The sequence below is a fragment of the Malaclemys terrapin genome, chromosome 3, assembly GCF_027887155.1.
Source record: "Malaclemys terrapin pileata isolate rMalTer1 chromosome 3, rMalTer1.hap1, whole genome shotgun sequence".
Lineage (NCBI taxonomy): Eukaryota > Metazoa > Chordata > Testudines > Emydidae > Malaclemys > Malaclemys terrapin.
The window spans coordinates 46182643-46207244 of record NC_071507.1 but is presented as its reverse complement, the minus strand read 5'-3'; the positions used below and the strand labels follow the sequence as shown (position 1 = coordinate 46207244).

At 41.2% G+C, this 24602-nt stretch overlaps 1 protein-coding gene across 3 annotated transcripts in view; it reads right to left on the bottom strand.

Moving 5' to 3' along the window:
• The window catches only part of KCTD3 (potassium channel tetramerization domain containing 3), a 63749-nt gene extending 40104 nt beyond the window's left edge, over positions 1–23645 (bottom strand). For 2 of the 3 annotated variants that reach the window (XM_054021628.1, XM_054021629.1), the window contains exons 1-6: positions 23330–23645; positions 8829–8882; positions 6404–6449; positions 1638–1711; positions 981–1039; positions 665–745 (exon numbers count right to left, since the gene is read on the bottom strand). In XM_054021628.1, coding sequence (XP_053877603.1) covers positions 665–745; positions 981–1039; positions 1638–1711; positions 6404–6449; positions 8829–8882; positions 23330–23403 — 388 coding nt within the window. In that variant the 5' untranslated portion in view covers positions 23404–23645. Of the gene's footprint in view, positions 1–664; positions 746–980; positions 1040–1637; positions 1712–6403; positions 6450–8828; positions 8883–13187; positions 13207–23329 lie in introns of those variants that run through there. The other variant, XM_054021630.1, reaches the window with a different exon arrangement.
• Between the last annotated feature and the right edge of the window lie 957 nt (positions 23646–24602).

Sequence of the window (24602 nt, the reverse complement as noted above, 5' to 3'; positions counted from 1 at the left end):
TCACTGCTGGAGCTTTTCCCTTCAGCGGGAAAAGCATGGGTGGCGAGTAACATAGGCCGTGGAAAGTTGTGCCTCCCCAAACAGCTGGCAGGCTTGGGCTGGTGCTCACAAGCCCCAGGGCTGAGGCCACGTTGGCACCGTCCGCCTGGCACTGGGGGCGCGCTGGGGCTGGGGCCATGCCGCCTACCGAGCATGCTGGGGCTGGGGCACACGGAGGGGTCCAGCGAGGGAGGGGGAGGCGGAAGGGTAGGGGTGAGGCCTCAGGCAGTTCACCTGCCACCCATGGGTAAAAGGCTTTGGCAGTGGGATGCTATACTGCTAAAAACAGCAGCATAGAAAGGGGAGGCACTGCTAGAGTGTGTAGAGAGCTGTGTAGGGTATATACCATAATGTTCTGGCGAGTCTTTACTCCATATGCCTAAGCAGTGCCTCACCATCTACACTGCTGTTTTTACCCATGCTACAGGGGTTTATGTATGCAATAGGCTGCTCTAAGTGTAGACATAACCTTAAAATTAAACCCTTTATCATCAATAGTAGTTGTTCACCTAGACTGCAAGTTAAAATGATGACTCCAAGCTGACAGATTACATAACTATCCAGTGTAAGGATCAATGGATTGGAAGTAGTATATGAAGTACAAAGTGAAAAAATATAGAAGTACCTGGTGGAGGCAGGTAGCCATGAAAAAGGACACTGCCACATGATGAGCGTTCCAGCTCTTCACATAAGAGTAGTCTTCTTACTAAACAAGATATATATTAACATCAAAAGAACTTCAATAAAGTTTTATTTTCTCAAGCTTCATTTAAAGAGGTTGATGAGATTTTAAAATATCTACTTGAATATTGTCAACTTCAGCACAAATAAGTTCAGCAGTCTTCTGGCTCATAATTGTCCCAAATCTTAGAATCATGAGTAGGTTATTATTATGGCAGTGCAACCATTAGGAACCACATAATTTTAATACAAACATTTACCTAAAGGAGTGATTCCATAAAATTCAGCTTCATGCCTGAGAACATTAATACTCACTCCCCTGGAAAAAAAAAAAAAAACAAGAACAAAGGAAAGCAATGCCTTGAAATAACTTTTTTTCCCTTTGAAAAAAGAAGACTGATTATTTTTTTTAAACTAGGTATTATATCTTGGGGGATCATACTAGAAGTGTGAGTTCACACAATAAATATCAGACCTGAACCTCCTGAAGCAGCTTATTTTAATAACTTAACACAACATTTCCACCCCAGAGCTGGACTCAGTCTTTAGCTGGAGATACAGTAATCTTTATGGGTACAGATCACTGCATTAAAGTTAAAAATACAGAAAAACCCACAACAAAAGATTTGATTGAGAAATGTATTGTACTGAAATGGTTTAAATATATGAAATTGTATTTAATAATAAATTCTGTCCATTCTGTCACCTGCATGAAACATGGAACTAAGGAAATAGGACCTGAGTCCACAGATTAGACTGTGCCAGTGAGGGACTTAGAAAGTACCAGTCAGATCCCACAGTCACAGAACATCTGATTGATCACTGGAATTAGAAAACTCCTATCAAAAAGGATTTTAAAATTTCCACCCAAGTGAACTGTACTGAGAAGGATTTTTAGAAGAATTAGAACTTCTTACCGTAAATCTAGCTCCTTTGTACGAAGAAAATTTAAAATGGGTGCAAATGCTGCTGGATCTCTATCAATAAATATCTACAAATAAAGATAGTTAGTTTATTTTTTGCGCATTAAGAGTTTGCTTTTGAGTAACAACTATATTACCCAGCTAATATCGCTTTTAGAAACATTCTTTTGAGGTGCCCATCAGTCTCATGTCCCATTATGGTATGCGGTATTTGACCATGTGAGGCACTCAGCTCATAAGATTTAGCCCAGAATGTTTAGATACAAACAAAACAAGAAGTTTCTGTCCTGTCTTCTCTACATAGGGTGTGTCTATACAGCAATTAAAAACCCCCAGCGAGCCTCTTCCAGCAGACTGGGGCTCAGGCTGCCGGGCTTTTTAATTGCAGTGTAGAGTTGTTGCGGAGTGTGGGGGAGTTAGGGCCCTGCACCCCTCTTCCCGAGATTCACTGCGACTCTCAACCAGCCAGTAAAGCAGAAGGTTTATTTAAGGACAGGAACACAGTCTCAAGCAGAGCGTGTAGGTACGACCAGACCCCCTCAATTAGGTCCCTCTGGGAGGTTCAGGGAGCTTAGACCCCAGCTTGGGGTTCCCTGCGTTGCACCACCCAGCCCAAACCGAAACTAAACTCCCCACTCCTCCCGCTGCTCCTCTCCTTTGTTCAGTCTCCCGGGCAGAAGGTGTTAATTCTCCCCACCCCCGTTCCTGGCTCAGGTTACAGCTCAGGTAGCTTCCTTCAAGGGAAGTCCCCCCTCCTCACTGCAATCCCCCTGCAACATTCCCAGGTCAAATCTGCCCTGCTCCCTGCTCCGTCACAAGAGTTCTGGGCTCAAGCTGCATCCTGAGGTCTGGGACCCTCCCACCTCGCAGGTCCTAGAGCGTGGGCTGCAGCCTGAGCCAGCTGACATGGGCCAGCTGCAAGTGTCCAACTGCAGTGTAAACATATCCATAGAGTACACACTGCAGCCCTGACTCAAACACACACCCCAACCCTACTGCAAACAGAGTTTTTCCCTGGAAAAGGAAGTCCACAAGGGACTTTGCTATTGATTTTATGTGGAAGGGACTCAGATAGTAAGGAGATGAACAGCAGTATAAACCTCTACAATAGATGGAAATGTTTCAAGTCTATCTCAAAAGATTGACATTTTGCTTGACTCTTTGATGAACAAGCAAAATATAATTAATCATCGTCATCACAAATGCCATATTTTAAGGTCAAGAAAAGTGTGTGCGCTTGGGCTAGTATACTTAAAAAAAAAAAAAAAAAAAAGTGTAAGCCTCCCCCTCCATTATTGATATGACTGTGGTTCACGAGTTTGATTAAAGGAAAAAAGTTTATTTGTACGTGGAGTAAGTATCACACATTATGCACTAAGAACAGGAGTACTTGTGGCACCTTAGAGACTAACAAATGTATTTGAGCATAAGCTGTCATGGGCTAACACCCACTTCATCGGATGCATGCAGTGGAAAACACAGTAGGAAAATATGGATATAGATATATACACACACATACAGAGAACATGAAACAATGGGTGTTACCGTACACATTATAATGAGAGTGATCAGTTAAGGTGAGCTATTACCAGCAGGAGAGAAAAAAAACTTTTTGGAAACTGCTGAAAATGGGCCATTTTGATTACCACTACAAAAAGTTTTTTCTCTCTCCTGCTGGTAATTGCTCACCTTAAGTGATCACTCTCATTATAGCGTGTATGATAACACCCACTGTTTCATGTTCTGTGTGTGTGTATGTATCTTCCTACTGTATTTTCCACTGCATGCATCCAATGAAGTGGGTTTTAGCCCACAAAAGCTTATGCTCAAATAAATTTGTTAGTCTCTAAGGTGCCACAAGTACTCCTGTTCTTTTTGCGGATACAGACTAACACGGCTGCTACGCTGAAACCTGACATTATGCACTGCAGATGTAAAAGACTGTTAAAGTTACTTTGCAATGTTCTTTGTTGATATTACATTTAGCAATACTTTTCAATGTCATGTGCAGGCTCAACTGTTAAAGAGACCAGATGGATAAGGTAATATCTTTTATTGGACCAACTTCTGTTGGTGAGACAAGCTTCCAAGCCATGATTTTTAGTGTCTAGCAGAATAATAAATTAAAGCTTCACGGCTCACTTGAAAATGTTGTGCAGGTTTCCTTTGAGGATGAAGAATGATAGGTCAGATATAGATTGATCGCTTTGTGAAAAGCGTTCACCCACAGAGACACTGGATTTATGTTTTATTACAACAATCTGTAACCCACTAATCCCCTCTTTTTGTCCTATGACTGCAGAGGTGTTAACGGGCCACTCAACCGGGAATGGTCCCTTACAGTATGTGCTAACTACTTATGCTAAATAATCTGTTACACCTTGCATTTTGCTGTGATGCTGGGAGTAACTTTCCCAGACCTGAAGAAAAGCTCTATGTGTCTTGGCAGCTTGTCTCTCTCACCAACAGAAGTTGGTCCACTAAAAGATATTCCCTCACCCACCTTGTTTCTCTAATCTCCTGGGACTTACATGGCTACAACCACACTGCACACAAGAGTGAATTTTGTAAATTAGGAATATCTTTTCTGATTATGGCTCCCTCAGTTTAAAAGTATTAGTTTTTAACAATGAGCAAAGCAATTAGCAAATTTAAACCATTTGCTTCTGGGTATGTAAAGGGAGAAGTAAAGAAACATTGGTGAAGCAATATGCACATTCCTTTATCATCCATATTAGAATGGAAACAAGGACCATGAAAAGAAAGTAAGCAAGAGGATCTCTTTCCTCCTGTTGTTTGCTGACTTTCATCCAAATTGTCACACCTGCAAAACTTTACTTCACCTACCTGGACATACCCTATTTCCCCTCAAATCTAAAAGCCTTTCTTTCTTCCAAATCTATGCGATCTTACAGGGCAGTTAATACTTCCAAAACTTGTGTTTCCCATACTGGAAACCTGAACAATTTAACTGGTAGTGTCTGAAGTAAAAAGATATCCATACCAAAAGCAAAAGCACAGAACTATGCTTGCTCTGGGCATTCATTATGAACCCATTCATTATGCATCCTGTTCTGAAAGTTCACTGTGAGGTTCCTTCATGATGTATGAAATATCCTATTCAGTTTATATGGGTAACATTTTCAAATGCACCTAAGTCATATAGGGTCAAAGGGACTTAGAAGTCTGTGCCCCATTGACTCCTAAATGACTTGAGCACTTCTGAAAATGTTACCATTAGCTTTTTAATTAAAATTGACTTTTCTGGGTCTTCTGGTGGTGGTCATCTGATGGAAAAATGACATTGGCATACAGGGGTGTGTGACATTATGAGTGTAATATAATATCTCATTGAAAGATGACAGAGCCAGAAAGAGTTAATTAACTCACAGACTGACCTGACCCATGGCTGAACTTAAGAGACTGGTTCGGAAGATATGTAAATGAACAGAGCTTTGAAATGCAGGCCTGCATTGTTAGAGATAGAAGGGAAGCTGTTTGCTCAGGTCTTGTGATGTAAGCAAACAAGTCTTGTCTATTGCTATAGCTTTAATTCAAAGATCAAAAAAAGGAGTATTAGTATTTAGGAAGACACTTGAGGGAAATTGTATTATTGTCTATATGTCTCTTTGAAGGTTGTGGTAACCTGTATCTGACCTGTTTAATGGATAAATTATCCTGTGCTAATTGCCATGTTGTTTGGAAGAAGGAAAGTTAAGCTTATTGTTTTCTCAGGCCAAAAGGCTGCAGGAAAGGTATAAAAACCCTGGGACATGATCCTTCTTCATCTCAGATCTGCTTTGGGTTTCAAGAGGGGGAACCTTAAGCCATAAGGATTGAGATCCCCAGTCACTGATTGGAGTCACCCAGAATATGGACATTGGACTATAACCTATGGACTATTTCTAAAAGGACTTTTGGCAACTACAAGCTCTTCTCTGTTATGTACCTGAATCTCAAGAATTGAATTCAAGTCTGTATATATATTGATCTTTTAACCAACACACTCTCTCTTTTCTTTTTTAATAAATTTTAGCTTAATTAATAAGAATTGGCTATAAGCGTGTATTTTGGGTCAGATCTAAGTTATCATTTGACCTGGGTCTGGGGCTTGGTCCTTTGGGATCAGGAGAACCTTTTCTTTTATATGATGAGATAAGATTTTCAGTAATCATCATCATATCTGACACGTGTGTCTGGATGGAGGCCTGAGGCTGGGCACTTTAAGGGAACTGCGTTGTTTGGACTTCTGAGTAACCAGTGAGGTATTACAGAAGCTGTTTTGTGCTGGCTTGGTAAATCTAAGTGTTGGAATATCCAGCAGCTTCTGGGGTTTGTCTGCCCCGTTCTGTTTGCAGTTCACCCTAATTGAGTGACCTCAGCTGGCTCCCACGGGCAGCATCATCACAGGGGGTCAGATGTTAGTCTGCTGCATTTACTGTATCTATATAACTGATCTATGGATTAATAATACCCTATCATTTTAGAACTATTAGTATGAGCTTCAGTATAGAAGTTACTTCTGCTAAATAGATCCAATTTATAAATAGTGACAAAGAGTCCTGTGGCACCTTATAAACTAACAGAAGTATTGGAGCATAAGCTTTCTCACCCACGAAAGCTTATGCTCCAATACTTCTGTTAGTCTATAAGGTGCCACAGGACTCTGTTGCTTTTTACAGATCCAGACTAACACGGCTACCCCTCTGGAATTTGGAAATAAGTATTCATTCTTATAAATTATCAGTAGCATTACTCACAGCACCAGTTTCATCTTTAAGTGTTGAAATTCTTCCACTCAGTAAACTGAAAAGCATAAAATATTTGTTTGAGTTATTATGCAGTCTAGAAGGAGAGAGCATTAAACATGTGCAGCAATATTCTAACACTCCATTATACAAATAATCCAACTATATTTCCATGACTCAAAGTTAGAAATCCCCTAATCACTGAGCAAGCGTAAAGCTCCAAATCTTCCAGGCAATATGACTCCATGAATTCTTCATGATCTCTGGAAGGAAATTAATGAAAAATTCATCCAGACACCTTTTTGTTGGAGCTCTGATTTATACTCCAATGCTATTGTACTAGCGTAAAAATTAGCGATCTGCTGAGATCCTTTAGCATGGAAGATAGGGAGTTGCAGGGCAGGAAGGGGGCTGGTTCCCTGTGCTGCCTCCTCCTCCGTATGGCATAGAACAGGAGGACATCTCCCTGGAACTCCATTTACTTCACGGTTTCAGTGTAGCTGCCAGAGACATTGCTGCCCAGCAGCCTCATTCACAAGGATTCTTCTTTTATCCTCTTCAAACGTGAAAGGCAGAAAGCCATGGTGACGTGAAAATTCCACCATCGCTTATCTCCTTCTGTGAAGATACCAGCTGCCAGGGATAAGAATTTGGAGTTCTGACAGCCTGTTGCTAGGTGAAGGCATGGTGGATTAGCCACTGGGCTGACGGGGCCCATGCTCAGGGGCCCTGGCCAACCGGGGCTCTGGAAATAATCTGCCCTTGGGTGGCGGAAGCCAGGAGCCCCACCTGCTGGGCGGGAGGGAGAAGCCCCCATGCCCTGCCCCCTGGCAGCAGCATCAGATGGGCAGGGTGGGGGATCCTCCCCCAGAAGCCCTGGCCTGACCCCGTTCCCCAGCAGAAGCCAGTGCTCCCTACTCATCCCCCGGCAGAAGCCGCGGGGTGGCAGGGGAAGCCCCCACACCCAACCCCGCCCTCCAGCAGAAGCGCTGGGCAGGTGGGGTGCAACAAGCCCCAGTGCCCCAACCCTGGCCCCGCACAGAAATACAGGGGAAGCCCCAGCACCCAGACCCCTGCTGTGGCCCTGGGACTGAAGGAGCTCTCACTCCCTACTGCACCCTGTGGTGCAGGGGACAGAGTTTCTCCGGTCTTGGGGCCATGGGGGGCGGGGAAAGGTGGGCAGAAAGGAGCAAAAGACATTGGGAGGCTGCAGTGGGAGGCAGAATGGGTGGGACCCTGGGTGGAACAGAGGCGGGTCCCGGGGAAGAGGCAGAAAGGGGTTGGGCTGTGGACAGGGCCACAGGCAGAAGAGGCGGAACAGGGGTGGCCTGCAGGCAAAGGGGTGGGGAAGGGCCCCCCCACTTGCTCTGGCCCAGGGTCCTAGGAAACCTTAATCTGCATTTGGGTGAAGAGTAGTCAAGGAAAGAGAGCATAGCTGGAAGAAACCATGATTTTTCCTAAAAATAATGATGAAAAGACCAGTATATTTGGGAGGGTTAGAAGTAAGTGACAAGCTTCTTTATTGTTCTGATTTGGAAGGCTACTTCCTGTAAAGAGCAAGAAATACTATTTTTTAAAAGATAACATATTGAAAATTTTCTCACATATGAAGACAAAAGAATTTAAATATCTAACTTCTAATTCTCCCAAAGGAGTAGCATGGTATACAAAATAATGTATGTCATGGAGAAGATAAATACGGAGCTCCTATTTATCCCTCTCATGATACAAGCACAAGCAGACATTTAAAATGGAATTTGAAAGGCAACACATTTTAAACCAATAGAAAGATTTTTAACAATGCATAATTAATATGTGGAACTTAATGCCACTAAATATAATTTTGAGGCCAAGGGCTTGCTAGGAGTCAAAACAGTGAGACATGAGACTATCCAGTTTCATTAGATAGGGAGAAAATAATTTTTATAGAGGATAACAAACGCTCACATTCAATAAGTTAACCATTGACTCATTGGAGAAGGATGGAGACAGAAAAATTGATCATATGGACAGTTTAGTCCTTCCTCCCCACTTGGCACTATTTTTTATATGCTATGAGTAGACCAAAAAAAAAAAATGTTTGAGGGGAAAAAATGTGTGTGTCAAATTCATAATGGGGAAACTCTTACAATTTTAATTACAGAAGCATCCTGTGCAACAGCAGTGGAGAAGGTGGAGACTGGTGATCTAATGCAGGTCTGGCTCAACTTCACCCACCCACTGACCCTCCCACCCACTGCATGAGTATCTCAGGAAGCTGAATGATCCCTTCACCATTCCGTCCTCCTCCTTTGCTCTGCCCCAACAGTGACAGCAGGAGGGAGTTCTGACTGTTATGTTTTTTTCTGTAATCAAACTCTCATAGTGGTAATGCTATAAAATGCTTTTTAAATGCTTAGTAATTCTACTTAGTAAAATATATTAACATTTGAAATACCTGGAAAAAAAGGAGTCTGGAATCCACATTAGTGTTTGTCTTGAGGTGCTGAACCTGTAAGACCAAAAATTAAAAAAAAGTCAAGCATTGCACAGACAGAGTATCAAGTTGAGTTTTGGTTTTTTCAAGACTGCTTAAAAGAAGCCTTAGGATATGTTATGCTGCAAAAAAAGACCCAGGGCAGCAAGTCTCAGAGCCCAGGTCCACTAGGCTCATGCTATGGGGCTAAAAACAGCTGTATAGATATTCGGGTTTAGGTTGGAGCCTGGGTTCTGAAACCCAGCAAGGGGAATGGATCTCAGCCTGAAAGCCCACACTGCAGTCAACCCAGACTCCAAGACTCACTGCCGTGGGTCTTTTTTTTTTTTTTTTTTTTCTTTTTTTGCAGTACAGACATATCCTTAGAGGTCAGAGAGTGGTTTGGAAAGCTGATTCTAGAGTGAATTCCTTACTATGTGTACAAATCTCAAAGAAAAGATGTGAAGGAACTATTATTTTTACCTCTCATTTGTATTACAGCATCCAGAGGCCCCAAATCAGGGCCCCAATCATTGTGCTAGACCCTATACAAAAACACTCAGTGAGACAATTCCTGCCCCAAATACCTTACAATCCCGGGTCCTGCCCCTGCAAACATTCATGCCACTTGAGTAACTTTATACAAAGGACTAGATCAATAGTGCTAGTGTTTGCAAGATTAAGTCCTAAATTAAGACAAGATGCAAGAAACTTAGGGAGAACGTCAGTAATAATGACAAAGTAGTAGGTAAAAAATATTTTAGAGTGTGCTTATAAGTTAGGGCCCTACCAAATTCACGGCTATGAAAAATGAATCATGGTGAAATATGGTCTCCCCCCATGAAATCTGGTCTTTTGTGTGCTTTTACCCTATAAACGGATTTCGCAGGGGAGACCAGCGTTTCTCAAATTGGGGGTCCTGACCCAAAGGGGAGTTGCGGGGGGGGGTCACAAGGTTATTTTAGGGGGGGTGCGGTATTGCCACCCTTACTTCTGCGCTGCCTTCAGAGCTTGGTGCCAGACCTAGGCAGCCAGTGAGTGGCGGCTGTTGGCCAGGCACCCAGCCCTGAAGACTGCCCCACCAGCAGCAGTGAAGTAAGGGTGGCAATACCATACCATGCCATCCGTACTTCTGCGCTGGTACTGGTGGTGGCTCTGCTTTCAGAGCTGGGCTCTCAGCCAGCAGCCACCGCTCTTCAGCTGCCCAGCTCTGAAGGCAGCGCTGCTGCCAGCAGCAGTGCAGAAGTAAGGGTAGCAGTACTGCAACCCCCTCCCCGCCACACATACACACACAAAACACTCCTTTTTGGGTCTGGACCTCTACAATTACAACAAAGTGAAATTTCAGATTTAAATAGCTGAAATCATGAAATTATGATTTTTAAAATCCTATGACCATGAAATTGACCAAAATGGACTGTGAATTTGGTAGGGCCCTAGTTATAATACCTGTAGTTATCTGCAATTGCTATTTATGCCCAATTGTCTACCAGTGAAATCTCTCTGCTAGAATTAAAGTTGGGACCAGCTTTCTGTTTAAAGTTCAACTGTTCTATGTGCTCTAAAATCAGGACAGTCAATCAGATCGCATTGAAATTTGGTGTGCCTCATAGGGAGGAGGTAAAGTCAGTGAGCCACAATTGGGGGTATTTGACCATGGGATTCCTGAGATACAGTCTCCAGAGGGGGGGGAGGGGCAACAGCCTCCAGAAAAACATTTTTTTTTATAAAGTTAACATTCTGGCAATTTTTTTTTTTTTTTTTGCTCATAGACAGAGATCAAATCAGGGCTCAGATGATCAGGCTAGGGTCTAAAACGCTTAAGTGTTACCCTCAACAGAGTGTATGGCACCCACCATGCTTTGGGGGAAATCAAATTTAAACATTATTTGAAAGAGTCTGCTTTTTCCCGTTACACCTATAAAGGCTTACGTGCATACTCGCACCTCTAACGGATTATACAGAGCATGTGCAGGAATATTGCTCCAATCTGCCTCTGTCAAAGGGGGATTTTAATTTTTGTGAAACAATGTGAGTACCGCAGAATATTCAGAAGGCTATTTTTAAAAAAAGAAACAAAAAGATACACAAGCAAATCCTCTCTGGGAGGAAAAATTGAGGTGGAAGATAAGGTGGGAATAGAGGGTGAGGTACTGGGACACCAGGTGATAGAGAGGAGGGTGGTGACTAGGGGGAATGGGAAGGTAGGGATGAGAGAGTGATAGAGGGCCTGGGGGGAAATAGGGACAGGGCAGGGGTGCCTGTAAACCCACACTGCCTTCCCATGCATGTTCTACAATCTGGGGGCCCTCAACCCATCTATTGGAGTGTGAACACCCCCCTTCCCTGCCCCCCTCATGTAAGCCAGGTTCTGGAGGGGGCTTGCCTTTCTGGGGTGGGGATAGGGGGTCTGAGCCCCTTTCTCTACCCCCTCCCCATGTGAACCAGACATCCTCAGACCATGTACCAGGAATATACTGCTGAGACTGGGTATGACACATATCAGAAACTCTCCAGCACTGGGGAGGAGGAAGTGGAACACCCACTCACATGAATGAAGCAGTTCACACCTCTCAGAGATGTTGTTTAAGGCTGTATCTATGGGCCAGACCCTTTGCTGATAGATGTGTAGACCCCATCCCTTCTATTCTCCCTCTAATTTCATACAAGAGTGCCAGCTCTTCTCTAGCTAAGGCCATGTCTACACTAGTAAACTTACAGCAGCACAGCTGTAACAATGCAGCTGCACCGCTATAAGATCGCTCGTGTAGCCACTCTATGCTGACGGAAGAGAGCTCTCCCACTGACATAATAAAACCACCTCCAGGAGTGGCAGTAGCTATGTCGGCAGGAGAAGCTCTCCCACTGCCATAGCGCTATGCACACAAGCACTTATGCTTGCAAAACTTATGTTGTTCAGGAGTGTGGTTTTTTCACACCCCTGAGCAACATACATTTTGCAGACATAAGTGATAGCGTTGACATGGTCTAAGTTGAAAAGCCCTTCCTGTTAAAATGACTCTTCTGAGGTCTTGTCTACAGGACACACATTGTTGACAAAAGTCAGCTTTCATCAACAAAACAGTGGATGTGTAAACACTGAAATGCTCCTCCCACTAATTTAACTCCCTGCCTATGCTGACATAATAAAACCACCTCAAAGAGAGGCAAAGAACTTTTTTGCGACATAGTTAGAGCAACAATGTAATTAAAGAGGCTTATGATCGTCAACATAACTTAAGTTGACTTAACTCTTTAGTGTAGATATGACCTTAGTACTCTGTGTGCTTACACAGATTGACTTGCAATTTGTTATGCTTTGTAGGAGTGTAGGGTAGGATTAATTATCCAAACGTGGGATCATTTGGGCAAGGGGTTCCTAAAATACAGCTCCCACTAAAAAAACAAACAAAAAAACACAACAACACTGGTTCACCTAAAGCATGCAATTCCAATAATCTCCTCTAAATGGTTCCAGAATTCAGGAATCTTTGAAGACAACTTCATTAAATGGAGCTATTGTAGACAGGAAAGGGCTGAAGAGAGGAAATTTGAGGGTAAAGTTCCAAAATACTTTATACAATAAATGTATACATTTCATGATGTCTCTAAAGAACAAGTATTTTATGAATTCATCCTTTTTCTGGCTCTGCTTCATATTTTCAGTGCCTACATTTCCTATTTATTGAAGGAAAATATTACTTTCTACCACTGCAAAAAGTAGAAGCACAAGGATCATACAAAAAACTCCTCTGTACTATATACAGTGAAGACTGTGTGTAGCCATTCAGTGGTTCAATGCAAGCATGACAATGCCAAATCTGAACAAAGAAATCTAGTGTTGGCACTGAACATGAACAACATGCAAAACAAGAATTTCTTTTTCCTGCCAGAAAAAAAATGAACCAAAGCCTTTTGTTACTTAAGCTTCTGCGAGTTTAAGGAGATTTTCTGTAACTTTTCAGCTGTTGGTTTTGTAAAGTTTCCTTTATCATCAGGAATATACTGTAATTCAATTTTTCCCTCTTAAATAAAATATCCACATACCATAATGAGGTATGTATATAAAATTCAGAATAAGAGAAACAATTTTTCCTAATTTGCCGTAGCCAAAGAAAACAGTGCTTTATACTACAATACAGTAAATACAGTCATTTGTCAATCTTCAAACCTTTGAAAATTCTTTAAATATATTCTTTAAACATCCAAAATTTCAGTTATTTAAAGCTTCTCCAATTGTCCAAACTATATACTTAGAACAATTAGGTAACGCCATTTTTATTTATAGCACTTTATCTCAAAATAGGAGTAACTCAATTTTGAAATGATACAAAACATTACCTTAGCTATGCCTTATGAACTTTTTCAAAGCCAAGAGCTTATGACCAACGTTCACCAGCTACATGTCAATGTCCTATAAACATCGCATACAGAAAAAAGAACATCCGAAGAAGTGGGCTGTAGCCCACGAAAGCTTATACTCTAATAAATTTGTTAGTCTCTAAGGTGCCACAAGTACTCCTGTTCTTTTTGCGGATACAGACTAACACAGCTGCTTCTCTGAAATCTAATACAGAGAAGCCTAAATACCAATGACTTTCAATGAGACTTCAGATCCTAAATCAGTCAAGGCATGCTTTGCTCAGCATTGCAATGCCTAAGTACCTTCAAGAATTTGGGCCCTAAGCAATAATGGCTTAGTTTTCAAAGGTGCTGAGCACTGATTTCACTAGGATATATATGTGCTCAGAAATCCTGAAAAATCAAGCCATTTATGAAGGAGACCAACTTTAAACACCCACGAGTAAAAAAGGTGTTAGAAGAATAAATCAGAAAACTAAAAACTGCGAGAAAACAAAAAGCCCGCTGGCTAATTCTCCATGAGTAAATCCAAGTGAGAAAATCATGCAAGACCGATAATAGCACTTTGAAACAGTAGATCATTATTAGAAAGTGGGGTACAGTCCTTATTTCACAATAGCACAATTTACTACATAGGTTGGGAAAAGAGTGTCCGGGTATAGTGTTTAGATTATCCACAAATGCAAAGTTTGTTTTTAAAGTCATATGATACATAGAGTACATAATCAGCTATAACCCACATTTAGGTGAATAGATTTAACAAAAGTTTAGATATTAGAATCTGAATACTCGGGTACATCGCTCATAAAAATTTGTAGAGAGATTTGGTTGTGGAAAGCAAAAATATATCAATGAGTGAAGATTGTCCCTCAGTAACTGATGTAGGATAGGTTGTCCATTTAGGGGGAAAAAAAGTCCATCAGGAAAGTTATTTGAGTTATTTTCCGGACTGCACTTCTCATCGGCACTCCAGCTCATCCCTCCTAGTATTGCCGATGTCCAGTGATGTGTTCTATGTAGTTGTCCCTCGACCACCTGACGGCATCTGACACCATGAGTTGCCGCATCAGCCGAGCGTAGCGTTGACTGACTCACATTCTCTTGACACTCGCTCGTTACCGGGGTCCCATGCGACGATCAGCGCGCAAGTTTGGACTTCGTAGCCCCTAGCTCTCAGGGTGTCAGCCAGAGAGGCGTATTTCTCCAGCTTTCAAGCTCAGGCATTATGGAAGGCCGGGATCCTGTTTTCAAAAGACACTGTGATGTCCACCATGATGATGACAATGTCCGGTCGCAGTTGGCTGTCAGTTCCAGTATTACTTACTTAACTGTCCTAAAAACTAGTATTCACTGTTATTAGAGTTAATATGAGCATTAAAATTACTAAGAATTAATACAGATAATACACTTCAATGCACATGCAGAGCAAGAAATGTAAAAAAAATCTAGACCTCGTTTCTGGTACTGAGAAGTAGCAATTTGTAGCAAAGATTATACATGCAATAATTTATATATCCAGTAACATAGAGCTAAGTGAGCAGCCATACCAGATATCTGCCCACATCAGATGTGGAAGTTGGGCAGACCAAAAACTGAGTGCACCTTCAAACTTTCAAAAAGTGTTATCTGCATCACTGCTATGCTTCTTGAAGAATTACTGTATTTATAAAATGACTTTTTAATTTTATTGTGATTAAAGAAAATACAGAAAAATAAATGAGAACTGGAGATAACAGATATTCAAGCTATATTTCTTTTATGTATCAGTTATAAAACCATTGATTCAATCTATTGCCCTTGTGCAGCATAAATTATCCTATCAGAAAGGGGTGGAGGAGGAAATAATAGTTGCAGGTCTACAGGGTATGTTACAAGGCCTGGGTCAATAAGGTTTTGACATGCACAAAAATATTAACAGAATGGAAGAAGGCACTTGAACTCATGGTCTGCTTACTCCCCAATCTAAAGCACCTTACTGTAGGCCAGTGGTTCTCAAACTTTTGTACTGGTGACCCCTTTCACATAGCAAGCCTCTGAGTACGACCCCCCTTATAAATTAAAAACACTTTTTATATATTTAACACCATTATAAATGCTGGATGTAAAGCGGGGTTTGGGGTAGAGGCTGATAGCTCGCGACCCCCTCCCCCCATGTAATAACTTCGCGACTCCCTGAGGGGTCCCGACCCCCAGTTTGAGAACCCCTGCTGTAGGCTACAGGGTATTTGTTGGGGGAAGGCTCACTCTCCTTTTCTGAGACTGCACACAATGCTGGCATTCCAGCACTCCATAGAACCAGAAAGGAAGTCTAATAACTTAATTAATAAGCTAAGGCTCTACATGCCAGATATCTAGGGCAAGTCTACAGCACACATTTATATTGGCGCAGCTGCACCGCTGTAACATGTCTGGTGAAGATGTTCTAAGTCGATGGGAGAGATTTCTTCCGTCACTTAATAACGCCACCTCCGTGAGAGGCAGTAACTGTCAGTGGGGAAGCTCTCCCAACATAGTGCTGTCTCTACAAGGGGGGGGGGGGAGGGGTTAAGGTCAATATAACTACATCGCCCAGGTGTGTGGATTTTTCACACCCCTAAGTGACGTAGTTATACCAAAGTAAGTATGTAGTGTACTTCAAGCCTGAATTTCAACAAGGGTATGAGAGTGATTTAAGACTTGTATGGATGACCATAGAATTTTTCCTATCTCTGAACAAAACAGCATTCTTAGAACAAGAGGTAAAATCCACTCGGCATCCCATGCTCTTGATACAAAAATTCATCTGCTCCATCTTATTGTCCAGATCATCCATTGTTGCCTCAAATTGGGTGATTATCATGTTGATATTTTCAAGGAACTGCCAAACATTATCTCACAGGCCTGTCTTTTTCTTTGAACTTGTTCAGTATGATAGGAGATTTCTCGATAAAAGCCGGAACCCACTTCAAGAAAGAATCAATGTGCAAAATCCTAGGTGTTTTATTCCTTAGCATCTTCAATCCCAACAGAAAGCAATTACACACGAAAGGATATAATAAGCCAAACCAGAACATATCCACTCAGTTAATCAAAGCAGGCTACACCTTTCAATTTGTATTTTCATTAAAAAGGAAAAGTATGTGACCCACACAGCTAGAATTTGCTAAAGAAAATAACAAAATAGACTAATGTCCACACTAAAACTGCATGGCCATTCTGCAAAAAGTGTTCTGTGGACAATTTTAAGCTCAATGCTTTATACATCCAATAAGAACATGAAACAACTACTACTGCTTAGGCCAATTGTTTTCACCAAGCTTTAAGAAATATTACTCATAAACATTAGAAATCAAACAATCATCCCTATTTACAAATGTTCACCTCACAATATTGCTGAGTGAAAAGTAATATAAAGATTTACAGATGTTAGTTTGAGACTCAGACAGAATATTGACTAGTTTGTGCTACATGTAACAACTGATACAGGTAAGAAACAATCTGATATAAAGCTATCCAAAGATACTACGATAACAATGATGTAATTTTACAAAGATTATAGTATTATCAACCTTGTATCAAATTTCTACCTACAAAAATCTGATATGAGCAATATATATTAAAGAACAACTACTGAAAGTTGCCTTTTAGAGTTTATTTCCACCTCTGATCAACCATGAACATCATATTTGAATATAAAAATACAAATTTAAAATATCAGACTATTACATTATAAAAACAGGAATAAACCATATTTAAAATACGAAAGGGTTATAAATCAACATAAAGCGTCAAAATTACATTTTATCTCTTGTTCCTTAAATAGTTCAGCATATTTTGACATTTCAATTTTAAAAGTTTATCACTGAGCATTTTAGTGCAACTCCAAAATTAATATTTCCTTTGCAATAGTAAATTCCACAGGTTACAACCAAAAATAAATCTCACTTACTAATAACATTAATACTATTTTCTACAGCTAGTAACGTAACACTACTCAAGATGGCAGATGAGTCACAGTAATACATTTGTCTACATCATTCTGCAATACTCACAGAAACAAAGGAGAACAATTAAAAATTCAGGGTACAGATTTAAGTGGTCTGACATTTTACTAGGCACACATTTCAGACTTTTTTCCTCTCCTGTTTAGCTCGCCTGCTCTTGCATCACTGCATGGAAATGTTTCAATCTGAATTATTTTTTGTTTTACTTTATAATGAAAACTTTGTTATTAATTATTATTATTAAAACATAGGTGATTTGGTGGTTAAACAGATAACTTTTTAGAAAAAATTGTTTATGAATGTTTCATTATTACACTTAAAAAGATGTAAAATAAACTATCAGGATGGAGATATAATATGCAAAATATGTTCTTGATGCTTTCATATTAGAACATCACAATTTGGCCTAATGCATTTCATTCAAGCTGTTTATTTGTACAGATGCATCAAGAATTTACATCTGATGGGATACAAAATTAAATACAAGCCACTGTTTTAAATTTGATTTAACCAGTGAAGTAGTTTGCAATATTTGGTGGAAGATTTTCAGTGTTAAGCAGTAAGAAGCAGAAATCAATTCTGCTCGTTAATAGCCTCTAGATTCTTCTTCCCATACAAAAAACAGGTGTAAAGAAATTAACAATAATTACTTACAAACATGAGGGAATGCAAGTGAAGGTTGTATTTTTCCCTACATTTCTGTGACTAAATGTGAAGTTAGCCATTTTCACGAGTAACACCTTGTAAAATTATCTTTCCAAAAGTTTTACAGTCTGATATTCAGGGCCATTTTCAGCCATAAAGCTAGAGAATGCACTCCAGTGACTTCAGAAGACTTGTGACAGGATTGAATTTGGCCCTTATATTGTAAAATAAGTTTTTGAATCAAATCACTTCTTTGCACAACATATGCAAGCATACTGATGATAAGCTATATTAAAGAAAAATATTAAAGTGTAACTAATAAGTATCTTGTAATTTAGGAAGGCTATTATTATAAATGGTAAACTTTTCAGTCTATAAGCAATGCTAATCGAATGTTTACCACTATACAATTTTCTGGGGGGTGGAATCTTTAATGTATTTCCTGAGATACACATTAGTATGTCAAAGTCTTTCCTTATTTTTTATTGTGTGAGCTTGTTCAAGCTATTTATTATATCTGAAATAATATACAGTGCAACATACAAACAGAAACCTAATGATATGAATGTCCCAGTGCTGTATTCACCCTCAAGGAAGAGTGTTTCATGAAGTTTCCCTATCCTGGCCTACCACCTCATTGTTATCTTGTCTCTTTTACCCTGCACATATTGCATCTATAGTGCTATACAAAAAACTCAATCTTTCCAATCTTCTTTAGAAAACAGCCCATAACTCACTCAGGAGCCCTTCCTCCTTCCAAAGAGACCTGACACACACACTCTTCTTCAGATATTATTCATATTTCCATGCCTCTTTTAAAAAAAAAAGAATGCTGCACTGTACTAAATAAGGTGGATTCCCAAACAAATGCAAAATTAAATGTTGGAAAGAAGAAAGGGAAAAATTCCTCCAGAGTTACTTACACTATATAAAAAGAACGAGGAGTCCTTGAGGCACCTTAGAGACTAACAAATTTATTTTGGGCATAAGCTTTCGTAGGCTAAAACCCACTTCATCAGATGCATGCAGTGGAAAATACAGTAGGAAGATATATATACACAGAGAACATGAAAAAATGGGTGTTGCCATACCAAGTCTAACGAGACTAATTAATTAAGGTGGACTATTATCAGCAGTAGGAAAAAAAACTTTTCTAGTGATAATCAGGATGGCCCATTTCCAACAGTTGACAAGAAGATGTGAGTAACAATAGGGGGAAAATTAACATGGGGAAATAGTTTTTACTTTGTGTAATGACCCATCCACTCCCAGTCTTTATTCAAGCCTAATTGAATGGTGTCCACATTGCAAATTAGTTCCAATTCTGCAGTTTCTTGTTGGAGTCTGTTTTTGAAGTTTTTTTGTTGGAGAATTGCAACTTTTAGGTCTGTAATTGAATGACCAGGGAGGCTGAAGTGTTCTCCGACTGGTTTTTGAATGTTGTAATTCTTGATGTCTGATTTGTGTCCATTTATTCTTTTGTGAAGATACTGTCCAGTTTGGCCAATGTACATGGCAGAGGGGCATTGCTGGCACATATCACATTGGTAGATGTGCAGGTGACCGAGCCTCTGATGGTGTGGCTAATGTGATTAGGCCTATGATGGTGTCCCTTGAATATATATGTGGACAGAGTTGGCAATGGGCTTTGTTGCAAGGATAGGTTCCTGGGTTAGTGTTTTTGTTGAAACCATTAAATTAGGCTTGAATAAAGACTGGGAGTGGATGGATCATTACACAAAGTAAAAACTATTTGCCCATGTTAATTTTTCCCCTACTGTTACCCACACCTTCTTGTCAACTGTTGGAAATGGGCTATCCGGATTATCACTACAAACATTTTTTTTCTCCTGCTGTAACAGCCCACCTTAATTGATTACTCTCATTATAGTTGGTATGGCAACACCCATTTTTCTCTTTGTATATACATCTTCCTACTGTATTTTCCACTGCATGCATCCGATGAAGTGGGTTTTAGCCCATGAAAGCTTATGCCCAAATAAATGTGTTAGTCTCTAAAGTGCCACAAGTACTCCTCGTTCTTTTTGCCGATACAGACTAACACAGCTACCACTCTGAAACCTTACACTATATAGACAAGCAACAGCTTGGCCAAGGCACATATACCTGAGTAAGATATGGACAAATTACTTTATTCTCCCCCAGGTCCATTCCCTCTTTCTGTGGCTATGTCTACACTACAGTTTATGTCAGCATAATTTATGTCACTCAGGGGTGTAAATAAATCACTCCCGAGTGACATAAGTTACACTGGCATAAGTGCCGGTGTGGACAGCGCTACGTTGGTGGGAGAGCAGCTACATTAGAGAGCTTACAGCAATGCAGATGCATTGGTGCTGTAAACTCTCTACTGTAACCATGCCCAGAGACTTATTCTGCACACAAAAAAAGCGAGGCTACTTTGTAAACAACAAAAATCACCATAACAAGTACATTCCTACCATGATATTTTAGAAGTTGCAGGAAAACTCCAAAACTGCAAGTATACTTATCTACTTCGAAAAAAATAATTTATTTGCATTGCTTTTATCTTTCTACTATAATATTAGCACTTAATATAAGCATCACTCTTCTACTTTCCTATTTACAATCCATTATACTGTATATTCAACTAATACAGCACATAATTTTCAGAAATGTAAGGGAAAATGCACAATTTTGTAAGGTTTAAAAAAAAATTACAAACTCAATCTGTACAGGATTCTCAAATTGAGCACCCAAAATTTATATAAGGCATTATCCACATAGCTTTGGAAGGGCAGAAGCTACATTGACAAGGCAGCAACAAACTTACAGAAATACAATAAAATACAGAAAATAAAGGTGGGTATTTGGGGCACGAGAAACAATACAGTTAGAACCACTGAAGTTGTAAATTTAGCAATACCCACTTTTTCTAGAAACATGTAATTGCAAACCTGGACTACGACAAACTATGGAGACAAAGTAAAGTAAAGAACAGAGTGGTTTCTTTTGTAAACCAGGGAATCTGAAGAAATTCCTACTCTAAATCTGTTACCAAATTAGCAATTCAATATCTCTTAGTCTGAAGAAGCACGTTTCTCCCTCAACACGTCTCCTCCTTATACTTCTCTGATTTTCATAATCATTTGCTAAATATGTTTCAAAACATGATCTGCAGTTTTGGGACTTTTAAGTGACTTACTCCTAAAAACTATACAAATAGGTCACTGTAAAACTGCAGAATAGTGAAGGCTTCTCGAGGTAGGCACAGCCAACCCTTGTTTGGATTATATTTACACAATATAAATGTTAACGAAGGTCGTAAATTGGCCCTGAGGACACTTTCAGATATCAGTTTTGCCTACTAATTTTAAGGTATCACCTACGGAGGAGTTTCAGTAAATCAGAGTTATAGTATAATCAGAGGCCTGTGTATTCTGAGATTCTCCAACATTTGCTACAGAGGGTAAGTTTGCTGTACAACTGTACTATAAAATATCAGCTTTAAGTTTTAGCAAGTTATGTTTCTGGACCACATGGCTGCAAAGATAACCTTGAAAACACAAAGTAAGTGGAAACTAACACAATGCTGTCTTTGTGAATCTGCAGACAGCTTGAAACTATTGCACCAAGAGGTCTGAATTATATTCATCTCAATAAAGTGTGTTCTTTATGTTTTCTAATGACAATATTGTCTATTTCGCTGCTTTTCATTTTAAAGCAAAAACAATCAGCTAACATATTAATCCCACAATCCCAAAGCTGCCCCAATTGTTCCCTAACAAATTTTCAAAACTTCCAGGTCTGTCCCTTCCACTCTGCGTGCACAATTTACAACGCAGTTATGCATTTTTAATACAGAATGCTTCCTCATACCAGACACTGAAAGTAGAAGAGCAGCAAAAAATAAGCCGAAATAGCAAAACAACGATGCAGGGTAACTATGCTAACATTATTTATTTTCATAAAAACCTCCATTTTAATGCATCTGAGGCTGACACAGATGTTCCAGACTTTCTACTAGATTGCTAGAGAATTCAAGGTCTTGTAGTTACAAAGGCTTGGAAGGATCAGATTTTTAATCAGAAAATATTGATTTCACCATACACACAAACCAATAAAAATATTTCCATTTAACCAAAATGTACAGATAGGCAAAATAAGAAAAATGCTGCTGGAGAACTTATTATGAGATTAATTTAAGGATATTTGCTTTGTATATTTTGCATGTGATATTGACAATTTGTGCTTCAACAGTTACAAATCTAACTTTTTCAATCTCGACACCTACTGTCATTAAAATGCTATTGTCTGACACTACCCCCTAATTTCCTGCAACTATAAAAATTTAAATAAATAAAAACTGGAAAAACACTTAATGCCCATATTTTGCACAACATCTAACACTTAAATTGATAGAAATAAAAAATGCTTAAAATAATCATAGATATCTGTCAAAATTATAACAAATATCAATTTCATTCTCCAACACTCAATTTTACGGCGCCCTGACCAGAATATTCCACCCTCTTTAATATGTTTTATCCCAAAAGATCCAAATGCCATTCACAGACATAAATGTGATAGATAAATTACTGTAACCATTTTAAAATACCTAAGAGCAGTGTACATTCCTTGGGACTGAGAGAGAGCATAGGGTTACAACATCTGCTTTCCCCCTGGATAGTTCTGATTTTGACTCCTTTGCAACGTTAGATGGGCCCAAATGTTCTTTATCACCCAGGCAGCTCCACCACAAACACAACCTAGGCAAAGCTACCTGCAACATGGCAAAACTTGGGCACATCCCCACAATGAGTGAAACCCTTTGCAATGTGATGCCAAATATCAAGACCAAAATGCAAGGACAACTGGGCTCAGCAGCTTCGGGACAAGTCCTATCAGCAGGAAGCCAGGGTAAGACTGGGACACAGGCAGATCAGACCACAGAATAATACAACAAGTCCCAGGTGGACCAGGTCACGATGACATAACTAAACAGATCCTGTCCCTGGGACACCTGAGGGAGATGCATGATCTGCCTAGCCCTGCACCCCAGATAATTCCTCTGCCCCACACCCAACTCGCACAACCTTCCCCCAAACTTTGGTCCCCAGCTCCCCATCACTGGATCTTCCCTCTCCCTTATGCCCCCACCGACCCTACACCAATTCACACTGCCCTCTCCCAGACCCCACTGCCCATTGCTGCCCCCCCTCCAGCTCTCACTGCCCTCCCCCAGACCCCACTGCTGGGGCTCCCCCCTCCAGCTCTCACTGCCCTCCCCCAGACCCCACTGCTGGGGCTCCCCCCTCCAGCTCTCACTGCCCTCCCCCAGACCCCGCTGCCCATTGCTGGGGCTCTCCCCCGCCACTGCACACCCAGCTCACACTACTCTCCCCTAGACCCCTCTTCCCAGCCCCAGGATCCGCCCCGCCCCCAGGCCAGCTCGGACCCCTCACTCCCCCATGGGATCCCATCCCCGCAGCGCGCCCCGACCCCGCTCACCTGGTGCCCCCTACATTCAGCTGGATGATCTCCCCGCTTCCCGCGCCGGCGAAGCCCCCACCGTTCCCCGCCATCTTCCCCGCCGCCGCCTGCAGCTCCGGGCAGCGCCCGCCGCCACCTTCCACCGCAGCCGGAGCCCACGGAACCAGCAGGAGGCGGCAGCTGGAGGCGGGAGCTGGGGGAACGTGCAGCGGGGCTGCCCCGGGCGTGGGCCAGCGCGGGAGGACCCGGGTCCCGAGAAGCTGCGGCCCCGCGGGCTCAGGCCAGCAAAGGCCGCGCCGCCTCCCCACTCCCTGGCCGGAGCCGGGCGGAAAACGCCATGGCAACGCGCAGCACCTGGAGGAGGGGGCTCGGCAGGGGACAAAATACTCCGAGTTCTTCGCGAAACGAGCACGGGAGGGAGGGAGAGCTGTGGGAACGCTGTGGGCGGGAGGGTTCGAAAGCCTCCATACATACATACACACACACCCCACTCCTTCAGTAGTACAGTACACACACATCTCAGTGGGGAATACACACGCGGTAGTTCCCCAAAATAGGGGACTATCCCCACACGCCCAAACTGAGGAATCCTCCCTCTCCTCCTCTCTCGCCAAATAGGGAAAACTCCTCTCTCTCTTAATCTATTTTAAATATTTTGCCCCTGATTCACCAGTGTTGCTGTTGCCAGCAGTGGAGTTACATCAGCATAAAACTGGACTAAAGGCAGTGGTGAATCAGGCCCTTTTTCCATAGTTATGAAAGTTTTCAAGGGTTTTAATCAATGATTATGCAAACTACAGAAACATGTACACAGGACAAGTAGGAGAAACGGAGACTGTCAAGCTGGGAAGTTATATTTGCTTAATGTGTGGATCATTAGTAACAATCACGTTCTTAAAAAGCTGCCCAATTCATTGTGCTCAATTTTTGAGAGTCCATTAACATTAAATGATTGCATTTCTCTCTCCTCCCCGCCCCCATTATATCCACAGAGAACATGACACCAGAATTGCAAAGGGGGAAATCCAAAATCTGAATTCTGTACAACAACCTTTTTCTCTACTAAAAAAATTGAGACAAAATTTGAACATGACCAAGCTACTGAAAGCTGCTACTGCTAAGGAAACATTCTTACGGTACATATTACTATTAAGCTTTAAGGCCAGCAGGGTGAAATTAAAAGCCATCCATGGCACTGGCCCTTAGCTACCTGAGAGATCACCTCACTCCACAGACATCAAAAGCTAGATTCCATCAGAACCACCTTAACCAACAGATGGAGACTTGTGTG